A 19,461-nucleotide genomic window follows, 5' to 3' on the forward strand; every position below is an offset into this window, starting at 1 on the left:
TAAATGAGGAAGAGAAGACATTAAAGCCATACAGGATCACCTGTTTAATGGCCATTTGAAATATGTTTTATTCAGTGTTGAAAAGTATTTTTATAATAATAAGACTGAGCTCTTTTAGAGATCTTCAAGTATTTTACAAAAGAGGCAAGTATCATTAACATCTTTTTAAAGTCTGAGAAACAGTCACTGAGAGATAAACTTGCTCAAGGTCACCCTGCCAATCAACAGCAGGGCCAGAAATAAAACCCCGTCCAGGTCCCTATCTCCTAGATTGTACTGTCTTCCTCCACCCTATCCCTCACCACATGCACACACCTTACCCCACTCCTCCAATACAAACATAACTAAAAAAATAATCAAACATTTCTGTCAACTGAATCCGTAAGGCAAGGCTGAACTGGAACAATGTTGTGCACCATGTTTTCCAATTAGTATACATGCATCACAGAATCCAGAACTTCAGCTACAGAAACACAGGTTTCTCCATGGCTAAGATGAAGTGCCAGGCTTGTCAACAAGGTGACTCACTGCATGGGAAGGCTGAATGTACAGCAACACTCAATGGGTGTGTCTACGCTAGCAAGTACATTTGAAATTGAGGTCGAAAGACGGCCTTCTTAGGAAATAACCCACGGAGCATCTACACACACTCCGCGGTCTTTCAAAAGTTGGTCCTCCGTTCCCACGCTGGGAAGAGCTCTGCCTTTCAAACGATTATTTTGAAAGAGAGCAAATGTAGACGCTCCGCAGATGGCTGCTTCAAAAGAGGGAGTCCTCCACGGCAGTGGACAGAGCGGCACCGCTCACAGCACAAGTGGAATTCTATGGCTCCAGTGTCCGGCCACGTTTAAGGAAGCAGGCTTGCACAAACCCCCCGACAGGAAGCTGAGAGCACGTAGGCAGCAGGGAGCCACCGCCACTACACAGCCCGCTACCAGCTGCGAGGCCCCAGCCAGACCACTTTGCTCCCCGGCACCATGGCCAGCACCACAGACCCCTGCCCACACCAGGGAGTCCTCCCAGGAGGGGAGCCAGGCCCCAGAGCACCAGGCCCCCCCTCATGGACCGAGGCCCAGCTGTGGGATCTCCTCACCCTCTGGGAAGACAAGGAGGTCCTGCACTAGACAGGGGTCCAGCATCAAAACGTGGCGGCGTTCGAGGGCCTTGTCAAGGGTGTCTCTGGCTGGGGTCACCCCACCTGCACCACAGACCAGTTGAGGTCCAAGGTCAAGGAGCTCTGGCAGGGCTGTTGCAGGGCCCAGGACGCTGCCGGGCAGTCGGGGGCAGTGCCCATCAGCTGCCCCTGTTTTAAAGAACTGGACTTTCTCCTTGGGCCCAAGGAGGAGGAACACCCAGTCGTGGTCATTGACCCCGCAGATCCCGACACGGAGCTGGAGCCCGAGACAGGGACGGGGGGAGAGGACTGCCAGGGACCAGCGGCTGGCACCAGCTGCCCGCAAAGGCTCCAGACCATCAGTGATGATGAGGGCTCAAGTGAGGTGGCCCTCATCATCAACGTCCCATCTGGCCCATGCAGCCGGGCCCCCTCCCACTGTGCCCCTCCTGAGTTCCTGGAGGGACCCAGAGGTATTTGCCGTGCATGCTGGTCGCCGCAGAGCTGGGGAGAGGGCGCTCGGTCCTGCCTAGGGCGGCCACAGCCCACCCACACAGCCATCAGCCCTAAGGCACTTGCAGGCTGGATGGCCCTGATCTCCCGGCCTCAGAGGGCCGACGCGCAGAACTCAGAACCATGCAGCCAGGACAGCACCACGGGCCACTGAGCCACGGAGGGACCGGAGGGGCGGAGCAGAGGGGAGCTCACGCCTGCAGCACCCAGATGGGGAAAGCCAGGCTGCAGTCTCCCCAGGGCCCCCGGGACAGGGAGGGGCCGGGGGTTTGCAGGGGTCATCACTCAGGACTAATGGCCCGTTCCTCTCCCCTCTTCTGTCTCTGCGGCTACAGCAGCCAAACCAGCCCCGCGATAGTCCCAGGGTGCCCAATGACAGAGGGCGAGGGGGAGCAGCCCAGACCCCAGCCCGGGACAGCACGGGGCCACCACCAGGACGTCCACCAGGGCAGGGAGGAGGAAGCGGGGGACGCAGCTCACACCGCAGCCCTGTGGCACCTGCTGGGTGTGCTGCGGGAGTGGCTCGCCATGGAGCATCAGGCCTAGGACTGAGTGGCGGCCAACCTGGTCAGCCACCTGGCCCCAGCTGCCACGCCAACGTGAGCCACTCCCGTGCCCACCCCCTGCACCTCCACCCCACGGTCTCCCATGTCCCTGTCACCCACCCGCCCTCCTGCCTACTCCCCTCTGACCTCCCACGTGCCCTGATCCCCCCTGTCACCCCACCCCATGCAGCGCCCCCCCCCAACCCACCTCCTCCCTGCTGCCCTCATGCAGCTGGCCCACATGTTGCTGGCGAGGGCCGGCCAGGTGAAGGCCGCGCCACCTGCCCCCCGCTCCCCCCATGCCAACCCCAGAGAGGCTGTGGGGGCCTTGCCCCAGCCACACTCTTATCCGCCCATGCCGCCAGCCCCGGTCCAGCCCCAATGGGGCCCCCAACCACAGGGGGAAAGGGGCAGGTGCAGGGATCCAGCCCAGAGACCTCCATCAAGGTGTAAAGCCCCCTGCCTTGACCCCAGCCACCCTGGGCTCACAGGACACCCACCCAGGACCACGATATCCCTGTACATAGTTCCCCTCAGCCCTCCATTAGCTGTTCCCGCTCCTGCCTGTACATAGTTCCCTCAATCAGACAGAGGCAGACAGTTACAATGTTCCAATAAACTGCTCATCGTTGTGTTTAATCCTGTGTTCCCCATGCATGTGGGGCGGTGTGCAGGGTGGGGGGGTCACTGTGGTCCCCGCTTGAAGGCCTGGTGCAGGGCCTCCCGTACCCACACGCCATCCTGATGGGCCTGGTGGCCCAAGGCAGCAGGGGGATGCTCGTACCCGGGCCCCACCTCAGCGGCCCACCCATGAACAAACGGCTTGTGCTTGTGGAAATGCAACAGACAGGGAGCCTGCCTGAGGATCCCACCAGCTGCTGGCCAGGAGCCATCTATGTTAAGTGCCACCTGGCCAGAGCCTGCACCAGTCACTGCACCCCAACCTCCTGTCCCTGTTCACAACAACCCCCTCCTGTACCCAAACCCCTAAACCCCCCCAGCACCACAACTCCCTGTCCTGGGTCATAATCCAAGCCCTCTGCACATCCTCCTAAATCCCTGTCCCAGGTCACAACGCAACCCTTTACATCCACTCGCTGTCAGAATTCTCTCCTGCCCCCAGCCCTCTCCCGTATCCTGCACCCCAAACTCCTGGGCCAGGTCACAACACGCTTCTTCACCTGAACTCCCTCCCAGAGCCCACACCTTCTCTGGAACCTCAGGTCCCTAGTTGAGCTGCCTTCTGCTCCCAGCCTCCATCCCAAACCCCACCTCTATTAATATCATAGAAAAGTACAGCCCTTAGACACTTACCAAATTCTGGGAGCGGCCCCCCCCATCAACAATTACTGCCCACCCTGTCTCAGCTTTTCTGATGTCCCTAACACGTAGTCATCGAGGGGTCTCTGTCTCCCATGTATCCTCACATAAACCCACACTTTCAAACTCATAAACACAGGCTAAGACAGGGCTGAGCAAACTTTTTACATCGAGTCCCACTTTTTGTCCCAGCAGTGAGCAGGGCCGCCCCACCTGTCTAATGCAATCCAAACTTAAGGAAATTTCAGTTATGTTCCTATGGGGAAAAAAAAAAAAAAAGCCCTTATGGCACATGTAAGAAAATAAGTCTGTAGAATGTAAAAATTCTATTAATCAGCACATAAACGTGAATGCACATACATAAAAACAGTGACATATTTCAACATCTTTAATTAGATGGATGAGCCTGGGACCCAGCAGCCCATCGGACTGCGCCCCCCCCCGTGAAATTCCATGCCCCCCCTGAATGGACCACCCCCTGCCTTGTGCTCCCCAGGGCTAAGATTTTCAACAATGCCCAAGGGATTTGGAAACCTAATCACTTTTAGAGTAAATGGGAACTAGATATCCAGATCTCTTTAGCAACTCTGAAATTCTCAACCCCATAATTTTACGCCCTCCCCACACCCTCAAGTTTGAAACTTTGGACCTTTAGCATCCAAAATGCTGACCAAATGTATACCTGTAATCAGTCAACCTCTCTGTACCATGGATTAAGTTGTTATGTAGGCTGAGCAGCAAGCCTGCAGCTGCTAAAACACTGAAGCCTACAGGAAGCAAAGTCTGCCTCATCTAGCTCTTTCCCCAGATCACCTGCCTTTTGAACCCATACCTAGAAACTCTCCTGATACTTTTAGGCAATGGAAGGTGGTCACTAGCTGAAGCCCCCATTCTTGTGAACTAAAGACATGATCCAAAGCCCAGTGAAGGAAGTTGAAAGGTTCTCATTGACTTCAGTGGGCTTTGGATCAAGTCTTAAAAGTAGCACATTTTGGACCCCAGACAGAACATTCTTTTGTAAGAAGAGTGACAGAGGCAATTTTGGTTTGCTGCAGAGAGTAAAAAGATGACAGGATAAACAGCAATCATACATCAATGTTTGGCCTAGACAGCTGCTTTTAAAATATGTCAGAAAGAGATTTAATTCTACAATACTCATGTATATAAAACTCAGATCTGTACTGAATAAGTCCTTTGTACTCCCACATTACTGAGCTGTGACTTATTTGAATAAAATATGCATAAATGAAGAGCCTTGAAATGTTACAATCCATAAAAAGTACTGAAGTAGGTATGATTTCATGCTTTGCAGTTACAGTCCAGCCTAACCATCACAAGTCAACTACCAGAAAGGAACTGAGTAGTCTATAAAATGTCTTTTCTCCCTCCAACAATAATTTTAAAAACAGTTGTGAAAACTGATTTTCTGTAAATGAAGTGTTTTGATAACTATTTTGCTAATTTTTTTTAAAAATGAGCGAAAACTTTTTTAAAAACAAAACTATTGCAAAACACTATGAAATGAAAACAAGTTCACTATTTTAAAACTGAAAGGTTTTGCCTTTTTAACTTGCTCTAATAAAGATGTAGAGCTATTCTGCTGCCAGATGAGATGAAAGTTTTTAGCTATAACCCAAAACATGATATAATATGCACCATTTGCTCAGAGGTATTGACTGCACTTAAAAGCTATAGCCACAAAGTGCTCCTATTGCAAACACAGTTGCAGCAGTCAAAAATTGCTTTTGCTAGCACAGCTTAGACAAATTACCCACATGAAATAACATATACTGGCAAAAATAGTTCTTTTGCCAGTACAACTGCCTCTACAGCATCGCTGCCAGTTGTTGACCAGAACACCCAATCAAACAGGGATCTGCTGACCGAGCCATTAAAAGCACAGTTGATGCAGGGCTGGTAGGCTTTCTACCTGGCTTCACAAGGCTCCCCAGAAGCAGCAACGTGTCCCTCAGCTCCTAGGCAGGTGGATGGCTAGAGGGCCTCTGTGCGCTGCCCCCAACAGACGAGCCAGCTCCACAGCTTCCATTGGTCAAGATTCGTGGCCAATAGGAGCTGCAGGGGCAGCATCTCCAGATGAGGGCAGAGGGCACAGCTGCCTTGCTGCACCTTCCTCATAGGTGCTGCTTCTTCCAAGGAATCGGGAGCCGAATGAGGTAAGCACTGCACAGAGCTCACACCCACTTCCCACCTCAATCCCCTGCCCTAGCCCTGAGCCCCTTTTCACACCCAAACTCCTTCCTGGGGCCTGCACTCTGAACCCCCTCTCATTCACCAACCCCTTGCCCCAGCTCAGAACCCTGCCCTCCCCACCCCAAACCTCTGTCCCAGCCTGATGAAAGTGAACAAGTGAGGGAGGGTGGGGGAGAGCAAGGACAGAGTGAGTGGGGTTGGACTGAGTGGAGGACAGGGCCTTAGGGAAGTTGGCTAGGGAAAGGATGTTCAGTCTCGTAAGATTAGAACCCTAAGCACTGCCAACATAGCGACGGCATTTGGAAAAAAAAAAAAAAGAAAAAAAAAAGGAAAACTACAAAAATACACTCCTGACGTAGACCGGGCCTGTATGATAGAGGGAATTTGTTGCACAGAGGCCCTGCAGATGACAATGCTACGAACAGCCAAGCTCGGAAGCAAGTCCATGTTCATTATTAATTAAGGATGCACAAGGAGAAGGGATAATTTGGACTCAGTCCAGTGTGTGTCCAGCAAGGCAGGAATGTTGTTACCTGCCTCACTATAGGTAAATGTATCAGTTTAATAGTATAAATTCTAACAACATGTTAATTTCCCTTCTAAAAACAGTCAATTCTGCTAACCAGATTACATTCCATCACTGATCTACTTATTTAACTTTACAGTGACAAAAGAAGCAGTGACACTGTGTAAATGGACTATAAAAGCTAACCAAGTGCAGAGCAAAGATTCTGTGCTGTGTCTGTCGTACACTCTCTTTTTGTTAGTACGTCATCCTTTTATAAGCAGATCAACTAGAAATCAATCTTTATGACACTGAAAGCTGTGCGGCACTCTTCCATTACCTCAGAAATACCTATTGGGCATACATCAGTAATAAAATACACTTGGCTCTTACAGTGCTTTTCATTCATGGATCTCATGAGATGAGGTTACAAGAATGAGCTAAGTATCGTTTTTCCCTGCTTTACACAAGAGTGAAAAAAAGCACAGAGAGGTGAAGTGCTGTCACAAGGTAGGACGATGCCAGGGATAAAAGTCAAGTTTCACCTTTCCCCATCCAGCGCTCTATCCACATTGCCAACCCAAAGTTTCTCTTTGGTAGATACTGGAACGCAACTGATGGGTTATTTAATACGCAACATTGGTGAAATACAGCATGAATGTTTTCCACTTTATTATTAGTTTCACTCTTTAGTTAGGCATACCACTGCTGTATGCCCACTGGTTGAAATGATGATGTAAGAAATCTGTTCTTCCGCTTACAGTAACATTTCATGGCTATGGTATTTCAATTGTACTTCACCAGCGAAACATGATCCTTCAAACTGGCTGTGAGGTTTGCAATTGTTCGTCAAAAATGTTACTGCAGAGCCTTGTGGCAAGAGTTGTTACTCATTATTTCCACATGGGACACAAGGGTGGCCAAGAGGGGAAGACGCTAGAAAGAGGAGAGGAGCAAACATCCGGCCAGGCAGGAAACAAAAGGGACACAGAGTGCCTTTGTTAACAAGATAAGAAGGATACAAGAAGAGTTACAGTCCTAGCTATGTTCCGGGCTATGGAACATGGCTCTATGAAACTCCCACAAAAGGATTACTGTACAAAAAAGAGAACACCTCTGAGAGGGAGTGTATCTGTACCAGCGTCTACCAACTCATGGGGTATTAATGTGCAAGAGTATATATAGTACATTAATACCCCCCGAGTTGGTAGATACTGATACAGATACACTCCCCTTCAGAGGTGTCCTCTTTTTTCAAAGGTCAAATCTGGTAACCCTATACAAGTATCAGAGAGGTAGCCATGTTAGCCTGTATCTTTGAGAACAACAAGAAGTCCTGTGGCACCTTACAGACTAACAGATATTTTGCATCTGATGAAGCGGGTCTTTGCCCACGAAAGTTTATGCTCCAAAATAGCGGTTAGTCTATCAAGTGCCACAGGACTTCTTGTTGTAACCCTATACAGTCATCAATAAGACGGAGGTGCCAGTTCACAGGCATGGAAAGGCACAGCATCACTGAAGAAAAGACTCAGAATCACCACTGTAGCTAGGGAAGTGATCAGTCCTGCAGCTCTCACTCCTAAAAGTAGCACGTCTTTATCCAAGCTATTCTCTTATGTTCAATGGGGATACTTGAATGCACAAGGACTGTGGGATCAGGGCCCTGCCTATTTCCTCCTCCTCCCCGCCCCCCCCCCCCGCCTTATACTGATGAATCCATTGCATCTACTTTTAAACACAAGCTTCCAAATTACACACAATATGATCCCTTCACATAGTAGTGACAAACAGTAAGATCTCTGGATTCTAAATGGGCTGCCTGTAGGTCCTCAGATGAAGCGTTGGTTATGACCTATAAAGCACTAAATGCCTGGGCCTCCCCTAGCTGAGTGCCTGCCTCTTTCCCTGTGTTATCCTGTCAAAGCTGCTGCCAGCAGGAGTGTGAGAGTTGAATCCCCTCTTGTTATAAAAGAGAGAGGGCAGCTGGCTGGGTGTTCTCTCCAAGGTGTGTGGGACTGTGGAATGCCCTATACACACACATACATTTGGTCCAGAATAGCCTGAATTTGGCACCCTTCAAGGTAGGCTGCAAAAGCCATCTGTTTCAGATGGCTTGCAGAGAGGGCAGAGACAAAGAAGAGAGAAAGGAGTTTCTGTAAAGGGCTGGCTGAAGTCCTGTTGAGATTGCTACTTTACACGCCCAGAATTTCAATGTACTATTAAGGAGGTGTTAAGGTGCCTGAAACCTTGAACAGGAATCTTTTTCAAATAATTTAATCTAAATAAAATAAAAGATCTCCAGTTAACCACAGAGCAACAGTAGGAATGGACACTCCACACAAAACATTACTGCATGGGGAGTTAAAGAAGTGCCATTTTTGGTATACCCTCTTTCCCTTTCAGGCCTTGTAGGATAAAATTAATATAGAGCTGATGGCTCTAGAGCTCCCACAATGACAACTGTGAGGCAAGCTTGGTCAACCTTGACTAGAAAGTTCTGCTTCGATACATTCTTCCCTGTAGAGGCAGTCCAACGAAGCAATCCTACCCTGAAAACAGCTGGTAAAACTTTGAGGTGGGGGGACCGGATGGACCAAGGAATGATGACTGTGTTGCAGCTGATTGACAATGATAAATTTAAACCAGTTGTAGGTCTTTGGCAAGAATTTGGCTTGTCCTGCTCCAGCGCATGGACATATCTCCAGTGAAAGCATTTACTCATCAATATATTTGGACCAGATGCATTGGGAACTCCAGAACCTTTACAAATTCTATGGTACCCTTTTTATGACTTTCTGTTCTAAAAAAACATATGCCAGAGATTGCTGATGAGAGAAACCAGCAGTGTGTACAAAGTTGCCCTATAGAAGATACCACAGTAAACCCTCGACACATGCAACACACTTTTGATGAGAGTTAAGCACAACTTGATGCTGCTCTGCAGCCCCTTCTCCCTGATCTGACAGCCGCGCTGCTGGGAGAAGGACCTTTTGGTTCACCTAGCTGTCCACAGTACCGATGCCTGGCTCAGACACATCACCGTCCCTCCCTTCCTTTTATCCTAACTCTATTTACTTTGGATATGATGATCAATCTGCTTTGTTAGTATATTGTTGTATTTGGAAAAACTTTACATTATTAATTAAAAAGAGTAATTTTTGCAGCGTATCTACAGAGCTACACCTTCCAGAGCCTACTTGACAGATACGCTTAAAAAAACCCAAGATCCATAATCTGTTTAAAAAAAAAAAGAGAGAGAGAGAGAGAAGTTAGTTTTTCTAGTGGGTCCAATTCACTATGCTGCACCTATCATGCTAAATAGATGGGGACAGGAGGCCTGGTAGACGTGACTCTGACCACTTTATTCCCTACTCTCACAGCTAGTCTCATTGATTTCAAAGAGTCTGAGGAACTGTCGCCACGTCATTGACTTTGCTCTTTAGATCTGAAGCTGGATTTCACTTTGCGTAGAGATTTATGCAGCAAAATGAGCTAGCCGGAGCAGTGAAGTGGCTATATGGTGGTTTGGTCAATGGATAGAGCTCTTTATCATGCTGTTCTGCCTGTAAGTGAACACAGTAGCAAAAGCAATATCCATTTCTACTTCCACCTAATTGACCAAGAACTGCTGATCCAAGCTGTATCTCCTCTTTCACTGGTCCTGCACTGCCAGCCAGGCACCAACCAGCAGCTGTTAACTGTGCACCAAGCCACTGGCTGCTCAGTCTTACTGCTGTATCAGAGCCCAGATCCCAAGGACCTCACCTTAACCTCCAACAGGTATGTTGGTGTTGGTCTCCATCAAAACCGCAACATGATTTAAAGTCAGTTACTGTAACCATGTCTTCTGCAGCACTGACAGTCCCGTTCTTTCCACCCCCTCACTCTCCTTCTCCATTAATACTGATTACATGATAAGTCATTCATTGCTCTTTTTCTGAGACAAGCTCCTTCACCCGACACACACGCCCATTACCAATTATGGCTGGTGTATTTCTCTAACCCACTCCCACATACAGGCATTATATGTAGCTACAAAGAAGAATTTTATTTAGACACCTGTGCTGCTCAAATCTTTCCCACAATCTATGGCAAGGAAAAAAAGCTTTGCAAGAACAAAAGACTGGAGAACTGCAATGAAACACTCTCCTTCTCTATTTCCCCATAGGAATGTCACTCTAATTTGACAGGCAAGGGTTGGGGGGAGTTAAAAGCTCTGTTACAGACAAAAAGGAAACATCTTTATCTTGCACAGCTTCTCTTATAGCTGAGCAAAGCTAAAGGCCCATCAATCCTGCAAATTCAACCGCTTTGGAGGACTGGTCGCACCATGTTTTGGTTTTACACACCGATGGATCCAAAATGAGTTCCTGAAGGTTTGTATTTCAACAGGGGAACAAAACACTTTCCTGTCTAATATCCCCATGACCTAGCCATGACGAGACATTGCCAGGTTACTTGCAGGTTTGTCAGCACAGTGCTTCCTATAGTGTAGACATCATACAGACGAAGGAAGAGGAAAAAAGTAGTTTCTGATGAGATGGGGAGATGAACAAAGGGAACAAGAGCATGACATCATTTTTACTCTCAGGAACACCATATAAACTAGTTCAGCCATAAAAGTCATATCAATCTACAACTAAAAACAGCAATTTTGCTTTCTACTACACTGATGTAAATTCGAGGACTTGAAGGATTTAATCCAGATTTACTGGAGTTCAATGAAATACAAAGTTGACCCAGAAAGTTAAGCTGTGTCCAATAACATCCACATTTGTCAGACGGGCCCCTTTTCGCCTATTCCAGAAACAGCACTAGCAGCTGCTGTATTTAAATGTGACAGCAGGTCATCTTAGCTCTACTACTGTTTCCCCAATCACTGTGGGTAGGAATTTTATTGGGGAATAGCGTTACAGCCACTTTATAAAACCATGTTACAGGGCTACAAGAGTCATCAATAGCACAGTTTGGCTAACACAACTCTCAGACTGATTGGAAAAATCATGTAACAAATTCGTTAATAGTAATTTCATTTAAATACAGTTGATTGATGGTTGCCTTCTTAGCCAACACCAAGGATTAAACCAGGGACCACCACCAGGGCTAAAAGTATAACCTTATTGAGCTTCAACTAAATAACCAAGCAAAGCACTATGAATCAGGGACCTGTAACATACCAACCAGTGGGTTTACATTAATGTAGTTCCAGCTGCAGTATGGACAAGGTTGCAATGGGCAGTTAAACAAACAAATCTGGGGTTAACAATCTGGGGCCAGCTTGTTAGCATTTATTTTTCATTCCTTTAAATCAAATGTAGCAGTTTCCAAAAGTCTTCAGTAGTGTGTGACTGCACCAATGCTGGGATACAAAAGATAGACTGATGTGGGCATAATATACTTTACAGTTAACAGTATCACTTTCTTATACTTTACACTACTAACAAGAGGCAGGTTAGGGACTACCTAGTTGTGCCTGATGAATTTTGTTGTCTTAACACAGCAGAATTTAGATTTTAAAACCTATAACAATGTAGGAGGAGAAGGTAATAAGGGATATTTTAGTTTGCTGTTGCCAAGAGTTCTTTAAGCACCAACTCTTGGCAATGAGTAGACATAGAGAAAGACACTGGGCCCTCTGCTGGCCTACTGAGGGAAATCATCCACCAACTATTGCCCCTCTAGCAGGGGTCTCAAACGCCTGGCCTGTGGGCCTTCCCTGGCTGAAGCAGTTTTGCAATCTGCGGAGAGCGCACAGAGATGTGGTGGCGGGGGGACCCTGAGGCTGATTGCTGCTGCTATCCCACATCAGGCCCTCCTGGTAATCCCCAAGGCTGAGTCCTTCGGGAGTTGGCGTGCATCTAATGTCACAGGATGGCCTTCATTTTAGTCTCTAAATTCCCTCTATTCCATGCCCTTGTGCACGAATGATGAAAATGTAGACAACCACTGTCCTGAAACAGAGTATTGCCAGTGTAGATGGCCTCTAAAGGTCCCTCCCAATCTTACATTTTCACAAGTCTGTGAATTCTGGCAACTTTATCTTGAGCCTCACACTTTTTGTGTGTATAAACCTGCAACTCCTGGAAGCGTATCACTAGGGAAAAATCCCTGCTTATATTTTTATTTTAAAAAAGGCAGCTTCTAAATCTTAGGTTTGCTGAGAGAGCTTGAAAATGTGCACCTAAAAGCCTCAAAAGCAAGGAGACAATGAAAAAGAACCTGTCTTTTTTTTAAATGTCCCAAATCTCACGAATTGTACAGATATAACTCTTGATTTTAAATGTTTGGTATTCCTGAAACTGCAATCATTAAACTAAGGTTAGAAAGAAGGCCATTTATACTGAAAAAATGAAACCAACCATTTGGTTTGAATTTTCTGTACAGACATTTTGGGGGCTTTCATTATGGCTCTCTGTCACATGCTGTATTTTGGCCTTGGCTTGTTGAAAGGACAACTGGCTGGCATAGGGAAGAAGGCAGAAGCGGCTAAAGGAATGGAAACTCCTTCCTCTTAAGGTGAATAAGCTCCATGTCCTCAAAGTCATAATGCTGGCCCTGCTGATAAATAAGGTGCAATAAATAAACTGTTTGTAATTGCATAGGTCTGGGGGAAATTTTTTTTTTCAATTTCCATTCACTTCATTTAAAAGAAAAAGATCACAAATTTGGATTTCCTTCCAGTCCAGAAGAATAATATAATCAAGGAGTTTCCATCTCAATACAAAAGACAATAATTAAAATAAGAATTCTATAGCCAGTGGGAGCTGTGACCACAACAGGAGTTGGCAAAATAATAATAAGTTCAGCAAAACATGTTTTTAGATGAGGCCAAACACAACTGCAGCAGCGGATGTCTAGAAAAATAAAATCTTACAATGTGGAAAATGTTTGTTTAAAAGGGATGCTGGCAAGCTATTGAGGCTCAAAGAGTTGCCTTCAACAACCAAAACCAGAATTGTATATTTGAAGGTTTGGGGTCCCTCACCACAGATCAATTCCTCCATCCCTTTCTTTTCAAACTGACTTATATCAGGGGATCTTGCAAGTATATTTCTTCAGTACCTCAAAAACAGAATAATGGGCCAAAGTTTGAGAAACTCTGGATTAAAAAAGGACAGTAAACAAAGGAAATTGCTTTTCATCTCCCAGGTTGCAGTTTGGCGTGGCCTTGCAACATTTCCTTTCATCCAAGTTTGGAAGCCAAACATTTATATTTCAAAATAAAATAAAAGCTGTTCATAGAATAATTGAGTGTAATTAAAACATACACAACTTTAATAGCCACTTGAAGCTCCTCTCAATTGAAGTGACTTTCCCCTTCCCCCTCACCCACAGTCTTAATCTAGACCAAAGTAGGCAATTTTTGATGTGGTTGGGGGCGGGGCACTCCAAGAACTTGGCACCTGCTCAAGGATTGCACTCTTTCATTATATGAAGGGAGGTGTGGAGTCTGGGATGCAGGTTGGGTGCAAAAGGGAGCTCAGGGTAAGGGACTGGGGTGCAAGAAGGGGCCTGAGAGGGAGTTTGTGTGAATGAGGAGGTTGTGATCTGGGGCAGGGAGGAGGTATGGATAAAGGAGAGGGGTCTAACCTGAAGGAGGGGTGAAGGAGGAGGTACAGGTTCTGGGAGGGGTTGGGGGAAAGGGTGAAAAAGGGAGTGCCATGGGATTGGGCTGTGACCTGGAGCAGGGGTACAAGAGGGGGAGCAGAGGGTTGGGGGGGGAGGAACTTGGGTGCCAAGTGCAGGCTCTGTCCGTGAGTTGCTTTCCTAGGTGGCTTACTGCCAGCAGCTCAGTGGGACTCACAGGCAGGCTCCCTGACTGCAACATCCCCATATGTCACACAAAGCAGCTGGCTGTGAGAGCTATGTGTTCTCTGCATGCCTCTGGAGAAGGGAACGTCCTCTGCCTGCTGTCTGCACCACAAGCACAGCCCAAGCTGTGACATTCTGCTGGGATTGGGGGGCTCTGTGCAAAGCCCTCCCACCACAGGGGCTCACACAACTCAGAGAAGCACATGGCCCCCACAGCCAACCACTTTAAGCAACGTGCCGAGGGGTGCAGAAGGCAGGAATCCTGCCCGAAGCTCCCCTGAGCCTCAGGCTGGTGGTGGGCTAGATCTGGCGCGCTATATTTTGCCCACCCCAATCTAGACCAAGCCAAAAATGCCTCTGATCTGCAAGGTCAAAATTAGATTCAAACATAAGGAAATGACACTCAGATTTCCTGCTACCAGATATCAATTGTTAATGAGTAAGGACAAGGACGATGATGATGATGGGGGATACTTCCTGGGTAGGACTCAACATGCGAACAGACAAGAATCAGAGGGCAAGAAAGCGAGTCATCTTCAAAAGGGACGTTTTGAGGTAGTTTAGGAGAAAAATCAAGCTTAGTTTTTAAAGAAGTAAAAATAGTTCTGCAAAATTTAACTGCAGTATCTTCTTGTTCACACAGAAGTTGCATCATTTTAACTATTCTGGTGGAGTTAAAGCAGTATAACCACCCTGGGGGCCTGTCCACAGTGCAAATCCCACAGTGGGACAGTTGCACTGCTGTAACACTCCAAAATGAAGGCTGCCTGTGCTGATGGTAGAGGGTCCCCTCTTAGCATATGTAATTCACCTTCTTGAGAGGCAGCAGCTAGGTGGATGGAAGATTCCTTCAGTTAACCTAGCACCGTCTAGAGGGGGACTTCAGCTGACCTAGATACACTGTTCTGACGCATGGATTTTCTCAGCTCTGACTGAGGTAGTTAAGTCAACCTAATTTTTTAGCATAGACCTCTGTTTCTGTAAGATAGATGCTTGTGCAGCCCCTCAGGAGAGAGTCAAACGTTGCCTAGCTGATTAATGGAACATGCACATCCAGGTTTTTGTACGTACATGCCACGGTGCACATAAAAAATTATTCTGCACAAGGATGGAAAAAATCTGCACTCAGATGGAAAAGATTAGAGGGAACATTGGGATAGACCAGGAGTTAGTGTAGATGCAATTTATACAGTTGAACCTCTCTAATCTGGAATTCTCTCAGCCAGCAATATCTGTAATGCAGCATGATTTTAGTTAGCTGGATGACCACTCATGGGTGTGGCCAAGTTTCCCATGGTCCCATAAAGTTTGTTTACAGCCACCAGTTCTGGCTCTCAACATTCTGTGCTGTTATTTTGCTGTAATTTACCCCAAAATGCCTTGTAAGAGTCCAATAAGCAGAAGAAGTGTTGGTAGCGCTGCTGGACAATACTGACCTCCCATCGTCCGGCAAATTCCATCCTCCAGCACCAGTCAGGTCCCAAGGGTTCTAGATTAGAGAGGTTCAACTTGTACCAGCAAAACAGTACTTTACCTGGCAACACTTATTTCAGCTCTCTCTCATTCCAATTAAAATTAACTATACTGGTAAAAATAGTGACCAAAATACCTATGCCTGGCAACACTTTATAGTTTAGATCTCTCTCAGGTCACTCTTACAATAGAGCAACAGTGATAAACTACACTTAAATCGTAACAGCGGCATAACTGTAACACTCAGGCTAGGTCTACACGTGAAGCCTACATCGAAATAGGCTATTTCGATGAATAACGTCTACACGTCCTCCAGGGCTGGCAACGTCGATGTTCAACTTCGATGTTGCGCGGCACCACATCGAAATAGGCGCTGAGAGGGAACGTCTACACGCCAAAGTAGCACACATCGAAATAAGGGTGCCAGGCACAGCTGCAGACAGGGTCACAGGGCGGACTCAACAGCAAGCCGCTCCCTTAAAGGGCCCCTCCCAGACACAGTTGCACTAAACAACACAAAATACACAAAGCTGACAACTGGTTGCAGACCCTGTGCCTGCAGCATGGATCCCCAGCTGCCGCAGCAGCAGCCAGAAGCCCTGGGCTAAGGGCTGCTGCCCACAGAGACCATAGAGCCCCGCAGGGGCTCGAGAGAGAGCGTCTCTCAACCCCTCAGCTGATGGTCGTCATGGCGGACCCCGCTATTTCGAAGTTGCGGGACGCGCAACGACTACACGGTCCCTACTTCGACGTTGAACGTCGAAGTAGGGCGCTATTCCTATCCCCTCATGGGGTTAGCGACTTCGACGTCTCGCCGCCTAACGTCAAAGTTAACTTCGAAATAGCGCCCGGCGCGTGTAGCCGTGACGGGCGCTATTTCGAAGTTAGTGCCACTACTTCGAAGTAGCGTGCACGTGTAGACACGGCTTCGATCTGCACCATGGTAGCCGTTCAGTGTACACGCATCCCTCGCTATACAAGCACAACTGGCTCCCAGCTTTCTGTTCATAGGCAAAAACTCTTAAGAGGGACGCTAAATTCCCATTACAATACATGTAAAAGTCTCTGATTGGTTCCAAGGGCTTGGAGTGGCAGCAGGGGGCGTTGCTTTTGAAACATAAGTGAACCTGGGGTTGGGGAGGGTTAAAGGCTGGGGGCAGTTTGGGGACATGAGTGGGAGGGAGGGAGGGAGGGTTAAAACCTGGTGGTGGGTTGGGTCTACGGGGGGCAGGGTCCAGGCTGCTGCAGTTTGGGTCTGTGGGGCCGGCAGGGGGCGGGGTTAAGGCTGCAACGGTTTGGGTGGGTGGGGCCGGCGGGGGGGTTAGGTTTGGGGGTTTGGGTGCATGGGGCTGGCAGGGGCATTTGGGTTGCAGCAGTTTGGGTGCATGGGGCTGGTGGGGGGGGTTAGGTTGTAGGGGTTTGGGTGCATGGGGCTGGCAGGGGCGTTTGGGTTGCAGTAGTTTGGGTGCATGGGGTCAGCAGGGTGGGTTAAGGCTGCAACAGTTTTGGTCTGCTGCGCTGGTGGGGGCATTTAGATTGCAGTGGTTTGGGTGTGTGGAGCTGGTGGGGGCAGGGTAGGGGTTAGGCTGCAGCAGTTTAGGTCTGTGGGGCCAGTGAGAGGGTCAGGCTGTGGTGGGTTGGAGCTGCAGGGAGGGGGTAAGGCTCGTATTAGCTGGGGGAGTTCACTCGTCCAGTGAACAAAAGGTAAGTATATGTGTTGCTCCTTTAAACAAGTACTCGTAAATAAAGTACTCGTTTAAGGAGGGATGAGTGTAGACATTACAGTAAGGGAAGGGATCCTACCACAAGCCTAAGCAAAAGTTACACACATACAGCCCCAGCCAAAAGTTAGATCTGTAGAACAGCAGCGTGTAGCCCATCAGCCCTGAAAAACAACGGGTTGGATTTGACCAGTCTCTTGCAGTGTTTGTAACCCAAATACCCTGGCACTGTGCTGGAGCATTGGCTCTCAGCCTTTTCCAAACTATGTCCTTCTTTTCCAACCAAGAAAAGTTTCCGGCTTCTCCCCTTTGGCAGTCCAGGTACAAGAACAAGGCAGATGGCAAGTAAAACTAAAGGGGGAAAAGAAGTGAAACTGACGCGCCCTGCCTAACTAAACGGGATGTTTCCAACATACCGTCAGCCAGGCTGCTCCAGGGGTTTCCTTTGCACTGCTCATATTAGTACATTACTCTGCAGCCTTTGACGCTGGTAGAGGCAAAACAAGGAGTGATCCTGACGCCATTTAATGCCTGGTGCCCCAGCAGCGAGCTGAGCTGGAAGGGCTGCCCCAAACCTCTCTGCTACCCACACGCCCTCCCTTCTGCCAGCAGCCAGTGCCCCCAGCCAGGGCTGCTGGACCACTTTGTGGGGGGCAGGGGGGAGAACAACGAGAAGTCCTGTGGCACTTCACAGACTAACAGATCTTTTGGACCACAAGCTTTGGTGGGCAAAGCCCCGCTTCGTCAGATGCAATGGGGGGAAGGAGGCTGGGAGCCACTGACCCAAACTGCCACCCCTCTCTGGCATGGAAACACTTCCCGGAACGGGGCGCAGCAGCCGCCCCTCGCCCCAGCCAGCCCCGGCCCCAGCAGGGCCACAACCCAGCCTAGGCGCCGCTGCCTCCGGGCTCGGGCTCCAGGGGGAGTCAAAGCTCCCCCGCCTCCACCAGGGCCCTGGCCGGGGCGGCGGCGGCAGCTGCTGCTAGTCACGTTGCGCGGGTTGCCCCTCACCCTCCTTCGCCTTCTTCTTCCTCGCCAGCGTGCCGCCCAGCTTGCCCAGGAACGACTCGTCCTTCTTCATCCTGTGCGGCCGCGGCGCGGGGGAGCGCACGGGGGTGGAGGACATGGGGCCGGGCGGCGGGAGCCTGCGGAGCGGAGCGGAGCGGCTGAGCGGGGAGGCGGCGGCAGCAGCGGCCGAGCTGGGCCGGGCCGGGCCGGGCCGTAGGAAGGCTGGGACGGGACTAGGGGCGGGCGCGCCTGGCGGAGCCCCACGCGCCGGGAAAGGGGCGGGCTGGAGCGGCCGCTTCCCAGCCTGTTGCAGCGCCCTGCCCTGGCGGGGACGCCGTCAGCGGGCTCCGGGCTCCCCCCACGCTGCTGGCGGGGAGCCCCGCGGCTGCCCACGGTGGCGGGGGACAGAGACACCCCCCCAGTGGGCAACACGTGTGCGCCGGGAGCGCTGGGACGGGGCTGCCCCCCCCCCACTTGCGCAGCCCGCCCGGCGGGTTTCCTCAGCACGTGGCTCAGCGCGGGGAGCGGAGCCGGCAGGGGACAACGGGGGGAGGGGGGATGAGGCAAGAGCGCGGAGGTGCCGCTGAGAGCCAGGCGCCACCGCACGCACCCGCTGGGGGGCCAGCCCTGGCCCGTCCCGCCCCGATGAGCTCAGCTCAGCTGAGCTGGCCTGGCCCCAGACAGGGCAGGGGCGGGCCAACTCTTCTGGGGCTGACAAGGCTAGGGCAGAGGTCTGTGACCCCAGGGACACAGACACCAGGGAAGCCTCCGCTCCGCAGCCTGGGCTGAGCACCAGCGGGCCGGTAGCTCATGTGGTAGCTCATAGGGCTCAGGCCCTTCTGCCACCACTCGGGTGCGTCGGCCTTAAAAGCAGGCACTTGTCTGGGATGAACTGCTGGAAAGTCTCAGAAGCTTGAACCTGCTTTCTTACCTGAGGGAACGACTGTAACCCCAAAGGGACACAGGCTGGGTCTGTACTTACCTCGAATATCGACAGCTGCTACGTAATTTTCAGCACACCAGTTCTGGACCAAAATTGATTTTGCAGACGTCGATATTTGTCCCCGTCCTCACTGCAAAATGCCGACAGGAGCACTTCCTCCATCAACATTCCTTAATGCTTGTGACTTGTAAGGAATTCTGGGGTCAACATTGATGGCACCCTGGAAGATCAAACCGAAGAGTTTGAATCTTCCGCAACAGGCATAGACCCAGCCAGAGGCTATTGACAAAGGG

General features: G+C 49.5%; 1 protein-coding gene across 1 annotated transcript in view; it reads right to left on the minus strand.

The window, feature by feature from the left end:
* LOC142018195 (beta-parvin) overlaps nt 1-18,669 on the minus strand; it is a 102,926-nt gene extending 84,257 nt beyond the window's left edge. Inside the window, exon 1 of the mRNA XM_075003747.1 lies at nt 18,229-18,669. Coding sequence (XP_074859848.1) covers nt 18,229-18,343 — 115 coding nt within the window. The 5' untranslated portion in view covers nt 18,344-18,669. The remainder of the gene's footprint in view (nt 1-18,228) is intronic.
* Between the last annotated feature and the right edge of the window lie 792 nt (nt 18,670-19,461).

Source organism: Carettochelys insculpta, chromosome 1 (genome assembly GCF_033958435.1).
Source record: "Carettochelys insculpta isolate YL-2023 chromosome 1, ASM3395843v1, whole genome shotgun sequence".
In the NCBI taxonomy this organism is placed as follows: domain Eukaryota; kingdom Metazoa; phylum Chordata; order Testudines; family Carettochelyidae; genus Carettochelys; species Carettochelys insculpta.